At 39.3% G+C, this 17,973-nt stretch overlaps 1 protein-coding gene across 1 annotated transcript in view; it reads left to right on the top strand.

The window, feature by feature from the left end:
• The window catches only part of LOC118802614 (protein NLRC5-like), a 36,792-nt gene extending 35,127 nt beyond the window's left edge, over positions 1 to 1,665 (top strand). The window contains 3 exon segments of the mRNA XM_036563090.1: positions 176 to 349; positions 481 to 642; positions 1,098 to 1,665. Coding sequence (XP_036418983.1) covers positions 176 to 349; positions 481 to 642; positions 1,098 to 1,665 — 904 coding nt within the window.
• Positions 1,666 to 17,973: the final 16,308 nt, after the last annotated feature.

Here is a 17,973-nt window from a genome sequence, read left to right as displayed (position 1 = left end):
GAATTAAATCTCTTTCCATTAACTTACATTGAAAGTAAAGATGTTTTTGCCGTCTCCTGTGAAGTTACTATTTTGGAGATACTTGTTTTTCTTTGGACAGTGACGATGTATTAAGTGTGCAATATTACTTTTTTAGTTGAACTGAAGTAACTTAATTTGAATTCTCTTTCTGTAGGCTAAATAAGAACAGTATTAAGGGCAAGGGCTGTGCTGATCTGGCATCAGCTCTTTCTTCAAACCTTTCACACCTAAGAGAGCTGGATCTGAGTGAGAATGAAATTCAGGATTCAGGAATGAAGGATTTTTGTGCTGTACTGAAGACTCAAAACTGTAAACTAGAAAAACTACTGTAAGTAACTTAACCATTGTGTAACGCAAAGAAAATTGAGCTTTAAATTGTCAAAGCATGTAAGGAAAACCTTAGTCTTCACTGAAACTACTGTCTAAATGTTGTCATGAATATCTTTTTTTTGTCCGTAGGCTAAAGAACTGCGGTATAAAAGAGGAAGGCTGTGCTGCTCTGGCTGCAGCTCTGAAATCAAACTCCTCACACCTGAAAGTGCTTGATCTGTGTGGAAACAAACCAGGGACATCAGTGAATGACCTTGCTGAAGTGCTGAAGGATTCAGGATGCAAGATACTGTAAGCATACGCAGACAGACAGAAAAAGGCTGTTTTTTTTCTATTTTTGACAGGGGGGTTAACTCAGGATTTAACCAACTTAATCATATTAACTTACTTGTGTAACATGCTCTGGGGTTTATGTTGTGGTTTAAATCAGCTGAAAATGTCAAGTGAGTTTTACCTACAAAGCATAATAAATGTATGTACTGTAGCCTAATTAGTCTATTTATTTGAACTCTATCCTTCAGCTAGTAGCCTAAAAGCAAAACTATTTTTTTTTTTGCATAAGACGTACTTCTCTGAATAATTCTAGTGTTATGTATGTAAATGTTATAAAATAAAATAACTAAACTGACTATGGGTGTTTACATCAGTTCAACCGTAAAGCTGTGTAGGTGCCACAAAAAAAAACACAGTGAGATGGTTGGTAAGTAATGCATATAATAATTGTTTTGTTCCTTTTTTCCTTTCAGATTGGATGCCTCTTTTAAGAACATGATTACAGAAGGTGTAAACACAGTATTTTCTTGGTTCGGCTTTGGTTCTGAAAATTCAGAAACAGCAAATGAAACCTTGACTGCAAACACTGGGAAGGAAACAAAAAGAGAAGGTGCAGGTGGCAAGCGATCAACCCCAAGTAAAATGGATGAGGCAAAACAACCACCATCATGGAGTGGAGGGGATGAGGCAAGACCGCCTTTAGTGTGGAGTGGAGGGGATGAGGCAAGACGGCCACCAGCGTGGAGTGGAGGAGATGAGGCAAGACGGCCACCAGTGTCGAGTGGCATGTATGAGTCAAGAGAGCCACCAGTGTCGAGTGGCAAGTATGAGTCAAGACAGCCACCAGTGTCAAGTGGAGCAGGTCTCGACTATCTAGCTGAAGTGCCTAAAGGAGCAGAGACTAAACCTAGACAAGCAGAGCAGACTTCAAAGAAGTGGGGTGACTATGGCAGAGGGGAGCAGGGCACTAAGAAAAGTTCAGAAACAGATCACACACAAGATCCACTCAAATCTACTCTGAAAAAATATAGGAAAAAGTAAATTGATATGTCAAATGAATAAACAACTTTACAGTATCAGAAATAAATCACAAATCATCATCACTTTCTTGTTATTACAGATTCCACACCAGCCCCCCAGGCAGGTGGTACAGTAGAATTTCCTGTGTTGCAACTTGGTGCACTAAGCTCCTCTTTATAAAATGTTTTTAAGGTTAAGGTTATTATACAGTAGTACTTGATCTCCTTTGAAGGGCACTCAGATAAACCTTTAAACTTACTGACATATTTTATTTGTTGCTGTGTTATATGATTGTTTTGAGGCATATTGTTGTTGTCAGAAATGGTAACTTTATTGGAGAAGCAGAAAGGTTTTAATTTCAGTTAAAGTTAGCATAGAGTAATTTTTGACCATTCCTATTGGTTCATTACTCAAGAAATGTTACACATTGTAGAGGGCAGTTTTAAAAATAGTGTGAAAAAGAGAGTAACTAAGTTTTGATATGGCAGCAAATTTATGTACCTTACTTTATTTGTCATTTTCCAGTAACACAGACTCTTCTATTTGGGCTTAAATAAAATATCTGTTTTAACTTCTCTTTGTCTGGAAGCATTTTTTTTCCACCAGTCTTGCTGAAAGTCTTGTTGAGTTAGTACAAATAAGCTGCTATGTAATACGTGAGCTTTAACATTCTGTCATCATTGGACTATAACATATTTCTCATTTACTTTAGCCTGTTCATGTACAAACTAAAGCATCTGAGAGTTTGATTACTGTAGCTTTAGCCATAGCAAAGAATCTTCAGTTATCACAGGACATTGTTAGGCAGTAACATTATTACAGACTAACATTAACACAGTTTCTCATTAGGCTGAATGAATAACTGACTCTAAATGTAGGTATTGTGATATAAACTGAGTCTGTTCTACAGTTTCTCATTAGGCTGAATGAATAACTGACTCTAAATGTAGGTATTGTGATATAAACTGAGTCTGTTCTACAGTTTCTCATTAGGCTGAATGAATAACTGACTCTAAATGTATGTATTGTGATATAAACTGAGTCTGTTTTTCAGTTTCTCATTAGGCTGAATGAATAACTGACTCTAAATGTAGGTATTGTGATATAAACTCAGTCTGCTCTACAGTTTCTCATTAGGTTGAAGGAATAGGTTGGCTCTAAATGCAGATCTGGTCACCAGGTAGAAACAGTTATATGCTGTTTCTGTTAGGTTTCTGGAACATGTTCAGAATCTGATGCTTGAAAAATGTAATAGCTCTGAAGCTACACTAGAGGGCACTACATGACACTTCAGGATTAAGAGAGCAGGTGGAGTGACGGAGGTATGCATGTTCCTGGCTAGAGGTCTTTTGTGTGTGTGTGTAGTGTAAGCAGTGCTGCAGTATTTGATGGTAATCTCTGAAGGGATTTATGAACTCATTCATTAAATCTGGTGTTTTAATAATGAGCATTTGACTTTCCATAACCTTCAGAAAAAAAAAAAAAACAGTGAACTGAACGTGACATTAGAAGATTTTCCATCCCACACACCTGTAATTCAATCAGAGACTGTTTCCATAATAATAACTCCTGAACACACTCCGCCACTGCATCGATTGTGCTTGTCAAGTATTCATAGATCATATCCAAAACAAAAGATTTTGACAGCAGAAATTACCCAAACAATAAAAGGATTTAAAGATACTGTTTTAAATAAAATGCAAAAGAGACAGTGAAGGGAAACAAATAGCCAGACATTTTCGTTTTGGGTATCCACTTAAAATGCACACAATGTCTTTCCTTTGACTTTGTGCTTATAAATATGGGAAAAATTAACACATAGCTGTAATACCATATACATGTTGTATGTTTATATATATATTCAATTATTGTTATTTCAAGCTGACCAAACGTTTGGGGTCCCAGTTCTGGACACAGAGATCCAGCGGATGGCTCAGTTTAGTGATGTTCATTTGTTGTGAATGAGGTGTGAGTGTAGAACCTTCGTTAGGCCTTTAAAAGGTTGTTCACACTCACTCTTTTTCAAACTTGGGGAACCAAATGTGGTTCTTCCTTGGTGTCATTCAAAAAGAACCCTTTATAACACCTTTTTTTTAAGAGTGTATATCGCTGGCTCACAACACCTGCATGACTTTTGATTCAAACAAGTCATATATGAGAGTAATTGGGGGGCGTGTCATTTGTAAATATGTAAATAAAAGGTTAGTGCACAGGTTTCTTGCACAGTGATATTCAGTTACACTGTCTGGTTGCTTACTGGTCCTCCTTCTCCACACACACACACACACACACACACAAAATCAATTCCGACTAATGATCTGGTCCTGATGGTGAGTGTAGATGCTATAACTGATCTTAATGAATAAAAGCCTGATGGCTCAGTAAATGTAAGCTGTTAATTATAGTTTTTGTGACATTAATCTGAAAACTTGAACTAAATCAGCTCATTTTTTAGTCTGTGTTCTGTTAGTGGTACTGATTGCTATAAAACATGGCCTGTGTGTGTGTGGGTGTGTGTGTGTGTGTGTATGTGTGTGTGTGTGTGTGTGTGGGTGGGTGTGTGTATGTGTGTATGTGTGTGTGTGTGTATCTGTTCTCTCTGCCACTTTCTGATTTATTGTTTCTGTATTTTATGCCATTAACAGCTGAAACCTGTTATTTCTCTGGCTTTGTAGCATCTACACACAGCCAAAAATGTGTGTGTGTGTGTGTGTGTGTGTGTGTGTGTGTATGTATTTTCATACACTTACAGGACAAAAAAATCTCCTGATTTTTGTCTGATGAACATACATAAACCTAGAAAAACAAACATGAAAAACAAGAAAAACAAGCCTTACCTACAAGATTCTAAAAAGTGCTGAGGTTAAGTTTAGGGAGGGATAGATGATACAAAGTCTTGTTACTTAGAGATAATTACACATATATAATGCATATGATACATATTATTATTATTATTATTATTATTATTATTGACTGCAGATACTTACACACACCATACACAATATATACGGGAACCTTACATTTTCATTTTTGTATTACAGAATTTGAAAATGGCAGTTGCCCTTTACGGTGTGTTGCAATGTTAGGATAAATGGACCAATAGAATGGTCTCAAACTTGCTTGACTTCCATTCAAAGTAAAATGTTTGTTTTTTTGTTTTTCTGCTGTAAAATTGCCATTTTGGACATACAATTTGGAAATATGAGGTTTTGTTCCCATAATACACACACACACAGACACACACGCACGCACACACACACACACACACACACACGCATACACACACACACACGCACACACACACACAAACACACATATATGTATATGTAACACCATTTCATAATCAATTTCCATACTGATATCTCCACAATGATGGGACATTCCAGCAGGATAATGAACTATGCCATCAGGCCCAAGTTGTCCAGAATTGGTTTGAGGAGCATTCTGGAGAGTTCTGACAAATGGTGTGGCCTGCAAATTTGCCCCAATCAAGTGTTTATGGGATGTGGTGGAGAGGATCATTCACACCAGAGATCCTGTACCCACAAGAAAGTAGTCATTGCAGGGTGAGGCTGCTTCCACTAAAGCAATAACAATAGCAACAATGATGAGCAGAGCGTGTCCAGCTCACTCAAGTATTAGAGCTTCAAGCAAAAACAGTCTCATCTCAGTTTCAGTGGTTTGTCAGCTGACGATGATCAGAGGAAAAACAAGTTTGTGTCATTAATAAAGGAACAAACTTTGTCATACAGAGGAAAAGAACCTCTGTGTCTGCATTTCAGCGCTGCTGTCTAACGTTACACTGAATGCAGTTTGTGCTTGAAAGTTGCTGCTGCAGCCGCTTTCAGAGGAACAGTTTTCATTTTCTCCCTCAAAAACGATCAGCTGAGAGAGCGAGAGCTCAGCGGGGAGCAGATGTTCGTTCACTGGAGCCGGTGGTTCCACCTTTAATAGTGCCTGAGCCGCCAGAATGTAACTGCTGCACCATTTAAGGTGGAACAGGAAAATTCGAACAAGGAGCTGACTTCAGCCTCGCGACTTTTTAGTGTTTGACAGTTTCTTGTTGCAGATTAAACGTGTCAGGAAACCAGCTGAGTGATTATAAATGCAAATAAGAAACCATCTACAGTGGCGCTGCAGACCCTGATGACCCACCATGCCCCCCTGCAGGGATGTTTAGCTTTTTGCTGCTTTAACTAGTTTATTGTTAGTGAGCTGTTTCAGCATCTCCAGCTAACATGGCTTTCACCTCCACATTGATTTATCACTCTGTAGTCATTAGCAGACGTTACTGTGCTCTGACAGCTGTGAAGAAAATTTTCCACAAATCATTCATCATATCCTTTATTTCGTCTGGACTCCCACATTATTGTGTGTCTGGTTCTTCAACAGTCTGGATTCATCCTCGAATTTAAGTCTATGACAAAGATGTGACTCACCTTTCTGTGGTGCTGAAGTGATATGAACACCTGTATTTCTGAGGTTAGTAGCTGTCCGTAAGGCAACAGTGGAACTTGTTTTACCCAGTGCTTCTGACACACTTCTGTTTCTTGTGAAAGGGGCCTATTAAAATGGAGTGTTACTGTACTGTTTATGAATATGTTATGAATGCTTTGTGTACATGTTGTTCCTGTAGAACATCACTAATTATTCTAGAATAATTTCCTAAAAAAGTAACTGTTGTTCTGAATATTCTTTTGAAATAAGTGTTGTTATTGTATTAGAGGACACTGGAGTCAGTGTAACACTGTAAAAGTGGGTCTGTGTGTGTAACAGAACATGACTGTCAGCTGAATGTTTCCGCTTGATTGGCTGATTTCGGTGCTCATATTCTCCCAGCATGTGGGGCATCAGGTCAGTGACCTTTGACCTTAGAATCAGCAGGTATATGAGCTAATGAACATCATCACCTGATTTGTCTCTCTCTCTCGCACACCCGCTCTAGAGAGCCGCTGGCCGGGTTTAATGAAGTGTGTGATGAGCTTATGATCCCACAGTGATTTGCTGAGGATTTTCCTGCACAGTGATACAGTGTAATTGCTCGAGAAATTATATTATTAGACATATTCTTACTGTTTCAGGGCACAAACACTATCACTGCTGTGGAACCCTCAAGGATACATCTTCAGCACCTTTAGTTAGAGAATATATGGCCAAAGGTATGTGGACAGGCCTCCTGATTACTGAGTTCAGGGGTTTCTGTCACACGCATCGCTTAGCAGGTGTATAAACTCAAGCACACAGCCTTGCAGTCTCTTCGAACAAACAGTGGCATTAGAACGGGTCATACTGAAGAGCTCAGTGGCTTTGCATGGCACTGTCATAAGATGCCTCCTCTGCCACAAGTCAGTTCATGAAATTTCTGCCCTGCTAGATCTGTTGTTAGTAGATCTACCAACAACAGCTCAGCCACAAAACCCTAGACCACACAAACTCACAGAGCAGGCCGACAAGTGCTGAAGTGTAGCGCATGAAAATGACCTATCCTCTGCTGCATCATTCACTACAGAGTTCAAAACTACCTCTGGAAGCAACATCAGCATGAGAACTGAGCATCAGGAGCTTCATGAAATGGGTTTCCATGGCCGAGCAACTGCACACAAGCCTAAGATGCCAAGCGTCAGCTAGAGTGGTGTAAAGCACACCGCCACTGGACTGAGCAGTGAAAACATTCTCTGGAGTGATCTGGGATCGGCGGATGTCAGGAGAACACTACCTAATGGAATGCAGAGTGCCAACAGTAGAGTTTGGTGGAGCAGGGATGATGGGCTGGGCAGTTTTTCAGGGTTTGGGCTCTCAGTTCCAGTGAAGGGTGATGTTGATGCTGCAGCACAAAGACATTTTACACAGTTATAAACTTCCGACTTTGTAGGATCAGTTTGGGGAAGAGCCTTTCCTGTTCCAGCATGACTGAGTCCCTGAGCACAAAGCAGCTCCATAAAGACATGGAGTGACCAATCTGGTGTGGAGGAACTCCAGTGGCCCTCACAGAGCCCTGACCTCAACCCCACTGAACACCTTTGGGATGAACTATAACGGCGATTGTAAGCCAGGCCCTCTTGTCCAACATCAGTGTCTGACCTCACAAATGACTGAATGGTCACAAATTCACACAGATACACTCCAAAATCTTGTAGAAAGCTTCCCAGAAGAGTGAAGCTGCAAAGGTGGTCAACTCCATATTAATGCCCATGGTTTTGGAATGTGATGTCCAACAAGGTCCTCTCTGTGTGGAGTTTGTATGTTCTCCCCATGTCTGCATGGGTTTCCTCCCACAGTCCAAAGACATGCAGTCAGGCCAACTGGATAAGCAGTTCAGAAAATGTGTGTATGTATTATTAACTTATTATTACTATATGAACAATTAAGTTAATTACTAATGTAAACATTTTCAAAAATACTTTTGTATAGATTTACTGTTTTTTACTGTAAATATCACAAGATATCCCCCATTTTGTGTGCAGAATACTTCTAATAGTATTAGTAGTACTACTAGTATTAGTATTAATTAATATTAATTAATATTAATATTGGTATTGGTATTGGGATATTAGCCTTTGTGTTACTGGGTAGTGTGTTATAGATGCGTTTTGGATCAGAAGAAAGATCAGTGGCGTTATACATCCCTAAAAGGAGTCATCTGCTGTGGAAATACCTCTGACCTCATCTTCCTCTCAGCCTCTGCTCCTCTCATCCTGCTCTTTCTTACTCTCTCTCTCTCTCTCTCTCTCTCTCTCTCTCTCATAGCCACAGCAGTACAGTTGCCTCTGCAGTGAAGAGCCCACCGGTCTGATGCAGGAAAGAAGAGATAAACTGATGAAATGATGGAATGATCTGCTGCATTTGGGCAGCACATGTTGGAGGATCTGTGCGATGGTTTGGGTTTGAAAGGCTCCAGATCTGTCAGACAGTTTGACGACCTCAGCGCAGTGATGATGAGGAAGAGGAAGTCTGTCCCCTCCACTCTTCACCACCTCCTCATTCACTGTGATCTGTGCAGCACAGACTCTCTGCACGTGTACGAGTGCATGTGGGTGCTATGCCAGTTTATCAAAAACACTTACCTTGAACCTATACTCACTGGCCATTTTATCAGAAACACCTACCATGTACATGTTGTGCAAATTTATTTAATTTCCAGTAGCAACCGCCATTAGATACAAATTATTCATTTTTTAGTTTCAGGAAAAAAAGAAAACACTGATTTAACAGAAAAATCACTTCAACCACTCCAGAGTTCAGTCTTAGAAGCTGGTTGATGATTTTCTGAAGTAATCAAACACATTCAGTGGTGTTGAGGTCTGGACTCTGGGGTGGTCAGTCCATTGTTCAGCTTCTTTGTTTGATGTGTCCGTCTCCTTTTCTCAGTGAGGTTCTTCTTGAACAGCTACACATCCTTTCAGACCCACAGCGCTGAGTCGTCTTCTCACAGTGGAAGGATGGACAGAAACACCTGTGGATGTTTTCAGATCTGAAGCAGCTTGATTTTCTCCTCTCTCTCAGAGATGAAAGCTTTAAGTGCTGTTTATCTGATGGGGGCAGTTTTGGGGTCTACCAGCTCTTCCAGGTGGTTGTTAGGAGCCCCATTTTCTCTGGAGCTTTTACTCAGTTTTTGAACTTCAGTTTTGGAAACTCACTTAATTTCCCTTTGACTTTTTTCTGGTGGTGATGAAGATGGTTGTCATGATGCTTATGAAGAGTATATTGGTGTTGATGTGGACAACAACAATGATGATGGTGGTGGTGGTAAAAACTCTTCAGTATCATATTCATATGCTCTTGCTTGGTGAGTAATATGTTGTAAGCATGCTGTTGCTCAGTAATGCTGCAGCTGCTGGGTGTTGAGGCATGTTTACAGAGACTGCCGGCACACACACACACACACACACTCGCTGATAATAAATGAATTGTACAACATCAGTTTACTTATAAAATCACTGCAGTAAAATACTGAATGCAGAACTTTCTAATAGTGACATAAGCTTTATACATTTATTACTTTATTTATATGCTTTACATACATCTGTTAACAGTAGTTATTACTTCACACATTAGACATTACATTCATACATACATAATGTCACTATTAGAAAGTTATACATTTCAATAATTTGCTGAGATGATTTGTATACATGAACTGACGTACAACTATTACAACTACTAATATACATTTCTGAATTTTCAAATTTCTTATTAGGCCACATTTTGTAGTTCTTTTCAGTGAGTTGGATCAGTCGGCTCAGATCACTAACAAGTGCCGGCTTACAAATAGCTCTTCATTCTATAGTACTGTCAGTTTTTGTTCCCAAAATTAGCCCAGTTAGCAATATAATCCACCATTTATCTGTCAAAAAACCTCAGTTCACCTATTAATTAATCAATTAACAAATACTGCATTGTTTGTTATTCAAAAAAAGAACGTCAGATGTTGATGAGCAGTTTCACAGGATAAATTCCAAGGGGCACCAATCACAAGATAGTCAGGCACAGGCAAGTCTATCAAGCTGTCAACAGACAAAGACAAAAGTCAGAAGATCTAACAAGGCACACTTGGAAACACAGCTAAGAACCACATAAACAAAACCAGAGACAAACTAACACAACAAGGAACAGGCGTTGGGGATATTGGATGGTGGTAGTCTCATAGTAGGAGAGGTAAGCCAGCAGCCAGAAGGTTATAGGGTTAAATCCCAGGACTGCGTGGGTGTTCCTGGTTGTGTCCACGGACGAGGCACTTAACCCCCCCACTGCCCCAGGTAATGCTGCTTTGCTTGCAATGCTATGTTGCTCCCAGACTGGGCATAGTTAGGAAGCAAAATGACAAATTTCCCTCAGGGGATCAATAAAGTACATAACATAATAAAAGGGGTGGAGCCAGAATGTTCCAAGGAAATCCAGAAGAGGTTTTTGTGATTTTCAGCTACACAGTCATAAGATCTACCCATTTGTTTGTTTTCACTTACACACAAAAAATGTTGCTTCAATGTCAATGATGTTCACAAACAACACATCACTACAGCTTCGGTCCAACGTCCTGACCACACTTTGGTCAGGCCTTAATGTAGTACAACATGTAATGATAGAGGCAAACATGATCAATCTAGCTGGCATTCATGCTTGCTGTTATACTTACACTTACTCCAGTCATCAAGACTATAAAGACAGGAGTAACCTAATATCTTTCAATCAACATAAACCCCTTAAAATCCCAGGCTTATTATTCAGTAACTACAGAGACTTCAGTACAAGCAGGCTGAGCTATTCTTAGGTTGTAGAAGTGTGTAATAACACTTTGCGCCCACCGGCGGGCCCTGGCCATTCAAGGGGTTAAATGCCTATACCAGCTAATTCCTGTTAAATCCAAGAATCCTTTATCTCTACCTGTATCTCCAAAAATGCACCATTTTCCACAAAAATCTGCTTTATTTAAGGATACAGTAAACTAATCAGTGAGCATCAGTGAAAGCTAAAAAAAGGGGAAATAATGTGTTGAAGTATGTTCTGTTCCTCAGAGAGGCGCTCCATTAGGTGATGGAGATGACTGTGACAGGATGAGTAGAAAGATGGGGGGAGTTTTAATATTGTTAATGCAGATTTATGGCTGCAGACAGGCTGGTAGAGGTACTGCATTAGAGTAGGTGTGATTAAGCTAATGCGCTGCTGTATAAATCAGTGAGTTTGACTGATTGATTTTATGTTGAGAGTAATAAGCTTAATGAAGGCCCAATTCCCTCAGGACCCTCAGTATGTGATTGGTTATTGAATAAGAGGTGTGGTTATTACTCATTTATTGTTCACCACAGTGGAATTTTGTCTTTGGCTTCTCCTACAAAACATCCACCCTCAAAAACTCTACCAAAGACGAAATACTCTGTAAGACAAAAGACTTTATAGGGTAAGTATAATATAGATTGTAAAGCTGCATTTAGCTGATTTTTTAAACCCTTTAAGACTCCAAGAGGAGAATACAGTGTGTCTATTTTATAAGAAACACATACACTTATCTACATCCATTGGCCATTTTATCAGAAACACCTACCATACAGGTTTAGAGTTACAGACTGTAGCTCATCTGTTCCTGCACAGTTTATCAGCCCCCTCTACACCATCCGTCAATGAAAAGAGATGCCTATAGGACCACCCTTGAGTACATACTGTTTGGGTGGTGGACCATTCCTGCCCTGTCCACTTGATTAGAAACCACAGAGCTGCTCTAGGCTGGATATTTAGGTTGGCTATTCAGCCCAGCAGTGACAGAGCGACACTAAGAAGTGTCTATTTCAGCGGTTAACCTGCTCCTCTGCATTAATCATGTGATTATGTGCAGTTGTTGTGTTTGATATGTTAAGAGTGTGATCTAACAAAGTGGAGAAATTGTAGATTTTTATTTATTTTCATTCATAACTACCATTTTGAATAAAAAAACCCCCACATCAACAGGTATATTAACCATACATCAGTTGTGTTTTATCTTTATTCTGATTAAACAAACCAATAAAAAACCCTTAACTGACTTAATGAGCTGAAAAATGACAGTACATTCAGCACTAAAGGGGCCGTGTGCATCTTTTATATAGTGATAAGAAACGTGGCTGATATGTTTCACTGTGACAAACGTGGACATGCAGCCAGTGTGCGAAATACCCCTTGGTATTTGGGGGGTCCCATGTTGGCTAATGATTGATGCTTCAATGGCAACAAAATATTTGGTTTAACAGTTCTTCTTTAGGAAGTACTCTTTTCTAGTTTGCTAGTGCAGTCTTCCAAAAAAAGGGTTCTGCTTTTGTTACGATGTCAAGCTTGGAACAATGGAAGAACCCTTTTTGGTGCTATAGAGCCCTTTTTTAAAAAATGCTCTATAGAACCATACAGTATGTTCTCTATCAAGCTGAAGAATCCATTCACCATGCAAAGAACAACTTAAGCATGCAAATGCTTCTTTGAGTGTTCGTGGTTCTGCACAGAACAATTTATTTCCTGAGTTTTTATATGGAATGTTGATTATGCTAAAATAGTTGTGTATTTGAAAAGAATTAATAAGATGTTTAAGGCCAAAACCTTGTTAATAACTTTCTGCGAGGGAGCTTTTAGAGGTGGACGTCTATCACCACCACTGTGAACAATTCTGACTTGGTGAGTTTCTCTAGAGCAGAGCAATTCACACCAAACCGGTGGAATTCCCCTTTATTTATGCTACACATTTGTATTCAATCAAACACATCAACACATACAGTCATTGTTACCCCAACATATCATTTTTCAGTTTGTAAGTCAAACATGCTCCTTGTTTTATTTTTTTCTCCATGATTGTTCTTCTTCATATTTTTTGAGATTTCTTCTGTGCATCTACAAGAAAAAGTCCAAACATGCGTCTTCAGATCACATAAAGCATTGATGAATAAAGTCTCATGAGCCAAAGTCAGAATTTTTTTTTCAGCAGGAAAAACAGTCGATTGCAGACATTTAGGTTTGTCAGTGCTCTCTCTCTCTCTCTCTCTCTCTCTCTCTCTCTCTCTCTCTCTCTCTCTCTCTCTCTCTCTCTCTCTCTCTCACTCTCTCTCTCTCTCTCTCCCTCTCTCTCTCTGTCTCTCTCTCTCCCTCTCTCTCTCTCTCTCTGTCTCTCTCTCTCCCTCTCTCTCTCTCTCACTCTCTCTCTCTCTCTCTCTCTCTGTCTCTCTCTCTCCCTCTCTCTCCCTCTCTCTCTCTCTCTCACTCTCTCTCCCTCTCTCTCCCTCTCTCTCTTTCTCTCTCTCTCTCCATCTCTCTCTGTCTCTCTCTCTCCCTCTCTCTCTCTCTGTCTCTCTCTCTGTCATTCTCTCTCTCTCCCTCTCTCTCTGTCTCTCTCTCTCTCTCTCTCCCTCTCTCTCTCTGTCTCTCTCTCTCTCCCTCTGTCTCTCTCTCTCTCTTTTTTTTACCTCACAGAAGAGTATTTTCTGTCATCAGGAAAAACAAGACTATTGCCATACTCATAAATCATTCACTCCCCCCACCATAAACTGTGTTCATGTTGTGCTGAAGCTGTAATGCTGACGGAGCCTCACTGGATCATAAACAGTGTTTTTATCATAGACATGTTTTATCAATACTCCTTTATTAGTGAACTGAAGAGGGGAGAAGTCCAAACATGCAGCTGCTCTGCTCTAAAATGACTTTACTCTCGCACTCTTGGCCTTTACTGTTAACTGTATGTCACAATTCCAGAATTCTGTTAGTTGATACTGATACCAGTGATTCCTCATGTATTTTGCCTCATGTAATTGCATAAGTGTATCTTAATAGCTGTAACAGCCTATTTTCTCTCACATAAACACACAAGGGTAATAACACAAATGTAATTACATTTATTATATTATATTTACTTCTCTATCTATCTATCTATCTATCTATCTATCTAAGTTGTGGGTTTTTTTCTTCTCCTGTAAAGTTACCATTTTGGAGATATGAAGTTTAGATCTGACAGCAGTGATATGTTGTGCTTTAGATGCTGGTATGCTGGTCAACCACCACAACCATGCTGGGTGACCAGTTAAATCAGCATGAACCAGCTTAGACTAGTATAGAATTCATTTCTGTCTTTTTGCAGCAGGGTGGTGGCATAAAATGACCAAATAAGTAAGCTAAACAGTAAAAAGGACTTGGCTAACAGTAGCAGCTATTACCTGCTGCTGTTCTTCTCCAAAACCAATTTTTACTCCATACTACCAGTAAAATAGAAAAATAGGCACTGTTACCATCACCGTTAGCATTGACTTGGCACCAAAGTTTCAGTTCATTTGTATTTCTGGATAAGAACTCGTTGTTTATTAGTCATCAGGCTGAATTTGATGAATTACCTCCTTCACTTTCAGATTAGATTCTATAATCTAAGAATAGCTGAGCTAGTTTGCATTGTAGTCTGTGTATTTACTGAATAATAAGCATCAGTAGGTCATAAGCCTGGGATTTTAAGGGGTTAAACGATGACATCACACACAGTTTGTGATGATGTTGTCTTCATATTCTGTCTCAAAGCACAGCTCGATTTGTGAGGTCTGCTGCTTTTCCTCTTCATTAGTGTTACTTGGTGGTTCTGTCGCTGCAGCTGCACGTTTGGATGTAGTTATTATGTTGTTTTGCTCTCATGTCAGTGGGCGTTTCCCAGTTCCCTTCAGCCTGCAGTTAGAGAAGAATTTGGTTCTGTGAATCTGTTTTGTACTGTTACCTTTTTTTACTGACCTGCCACTGAAGTTTCAGTTCTCTACTGCCAGCTGATATTTCAAGATACTTCAACAGCGCAGTTCATAATTAGAAACCAGTTGCAATACATTTTACATCAAATACTTGGTCCCACTTCATATGAAGTGTCTGTAGTAACTGTGTAGTTACACATGAATAACATACGCAACAACACTGTAACTACTAATGATTTAGTCAATGTTACAGATGGATTACAGAAGTACATCTTATGTAATTACACATGTGTATCAACTTCAGTTTTGCCTCATATAATTACACAAGTGTATCTTCTACACGGGAACTTTCCTGTAGTGCAGTGTTAAACTTACACTTTAACGTAAGTGGGCAGTAACTGTGATGTTGTTATGTAGGTACTGTGTAATAATGGAGTGGTAATATAGAAATTGCTTTGGGGCTAATGCAACACATAAAAGTTACATTTTAAGATAAGGGGGCATCTGCTGTATTCCCCATCTTTCAACTGTAACTGGTTAGTTTTCCACAAAAAAACTGCTGTTCCAGTCAGATTACAAATGTTTTTACATTAATGTTATTACCCTTGTGTAATTACATGAGAGAGAATAGGCTGTTACATCTATTAAGATACCCTTGTGTAATTACATGAGGCAAAACTGAAGTCGATACACGTGTAATTACATAAGGTGTACTTCTGCAATCCATCTGTAACACTGACTAAATCATTAGTAGTTACATTGTTGTTGTATATGTTGTTCACATGTAACTATACAGTTATTAGAGACACAATATAACGTGGGACCAAATACTCTTAAGAACAATGGTTACTGGCTGGATGTACAGCCAGTACTTTTCATTATGTGGAGGTTCTTTAAAATGGTTCTTCACTCTCAAACACCTCATTTAACTCATCTCAATTTGTTCAGTTTGTTTAACCCCTTAAAATCTCAAGCTTAATACATACTAAGGCTTATTATTCAGTAACTACAGGGACTTTAATGCAAGCTGGTTGAGCTATTCTTAGGTTATAGAAGTGTGTAATAAAACTGACCCTAACCCTGGGCATATAAGGGTTATTAAACTCTGAGAAGTCACCGTTTTCACCTGTGATAACAGTATCATGGTGTTATTTGATATTATTTCTCACTTGTAGTTCAATGAAATGAGAGGAAAATTCTGTTGACAGTCCAACTCCTACATTTTCAGTCAACACATTTGTGTTTGTAAGTAGAAAAGAAGATAGAATTTGAAAATTAACTAAATGTAACTAAATGTAAATGTAATTTATTGAGTAATTAGCTGTGTAATTAATTATAGTAGTTATGCAACTACATGTGGGGTAAATTCAACGTAACACTCATGACTTACATTGACTTCTAAGGGTTAACAGTAACATCAAAGCCAAGCTTAAGAACAAGCCTGGTGGCTTGTGCTGGACATCCAGGCCAGGAATGACCCAGAGCTGACCATCAGAAGGCATTACAAAGGCCCAATATGGGGGATTAACACTAGGCACCTTTGGAATGGCCTCTAGGCTCAAAACAACTACAGAAGATAAAAGAGTGTAATAATAACAGCCGATGCGTCGCTGCCTGATTGACTGAGTGACTTCAGTGGCAGGTTTGACTCTAACAATGCAGGTCATTCAGCCAGTGAACGTGGGGAATTTGTCCTGCAGCTGTGCGGAGGAGTGAAGCACAGCTGGCCTCTTACTCAACATGTGACCATCCTCAGCGCCTTTATACATCAGTGACTAAGTTCCTGAGGTGTCAGTAGAACCAAATTGCAGTTATTGTTCAAGTAAGATATCACTTATAAGGTATATGTTGCTCACATTACGACAGACATAGTAAGATATCGCTTGGAAGAAAACCTCGTATCTCCAAAATGGTAACTTTACAGGAGAAGGAAAAAACCTACTTTACTTCTAATGTAAGTCAATGGAACCAGATTTTTTTCAGAGTCAATTTGGGCTGTTTCTTTTGGTCCATTCATCATGGACAACAGGCATTTTCAGATTATGTCAAAAACTGAAAAATGACAAAAATGGAGATAAGGTTTTTTTTTTTCCAACAACATCTTTGTAATGCATTAAATGGAGTCAACTGAGGGCAGGTGAAAAAATGGCATTAAAAAATATAATAAAAGATGAAATAAAATTAAAACAATCCACATATCCACTGATTTTTGTTGTGAATACAGCAACCATAGAGTACTGACAGTCCAACAGTGTGTAATGTGCCAACAAAAGTCAGACACTTAGGGTTTGAAAACACAACAGAGGTTTTACTATCAGAATCAAAGTCCAGAATCGTAGTCAAAAAACAGGCATGGGTCAAATCCAAAAAGCACAGCAGAATGACAATGGTAAGCATAACACGATGCTAGCAAACACAATGGGGTAGGCAAAAGATGTAGTCAGAGAAACAAGCAAAAAGGGCCAAAAACACGAATCAGAAAAGTCCAGCAAACAGTCCAAAGGGCAGAGCGCAAGGCAGAGTCGAAATAACAAAGCAATGGTCAAAAAATAGGATACAAATGATAGAATAAATGCTCAGTAGTTTACAATGGAAACAATACCTCACAACTAGCCTATGCTAAAGCCCGGGCTTATAAACCTTACTAAGGTCATATGACATTACACAGGTGCATAGAATCAGCAGAGTGAGAGCGCTGATAGGAGTGTGAAGGGAGATCAGGAGTCATGTGATCTCCCAAAGGATTCTGGGAGATGGAATCCATATGTTGTTCATAGCCTGATGGGTTGGTGACACAGTGGGTAACCCCTCCATGCTCTGCCCATAAATGCATTCTTCCTTTAACCAGCTGTTGTGTGGTTGGTTTTACGGAGCACTGACCAAAATCTCACTCAACCTAATGAGAAACTGTAGCACACAATTCGATGTTTAAGGGGAAATCTGGTTATAAATTTCAAATGATTTATAAATTTCAAGTGTTCTATATGTGTGGAAGGTCAAACTGTCACAGTCTGAACACTACAAGTCCCAGAATCCTCTCCTCCCCTCCACTCACCTGGAGCCAGATTCTCAAAGCACTTAGGATGGTTAGAACCCACTAGGACCACTGCACCTCCAGAGCCTCAGTCAGAACTGGCTGCTCCAGCCATTCTTAAAACAT

The sequence above is a fragment of the Colossoma macropomum genome, unplaced genomic scaffold (genome assembly GCF_904425465.1).
Source record: "Colossoma macropomum unplaced genomic scaffold, Colossoma_macropomum, whole genome shotgun sequence".
Taxonomy (NCBI): Eukaryota; Metazoa; Chordata; class Actinopteri; order Characiformes; family Serrasalmidae; genus Colossoma; species Colossoma macropomum.
Note: the sequence above shows the minus strand (reverse complement) of the source record. Positions and strands in the feature narration are given on the sequence as shown.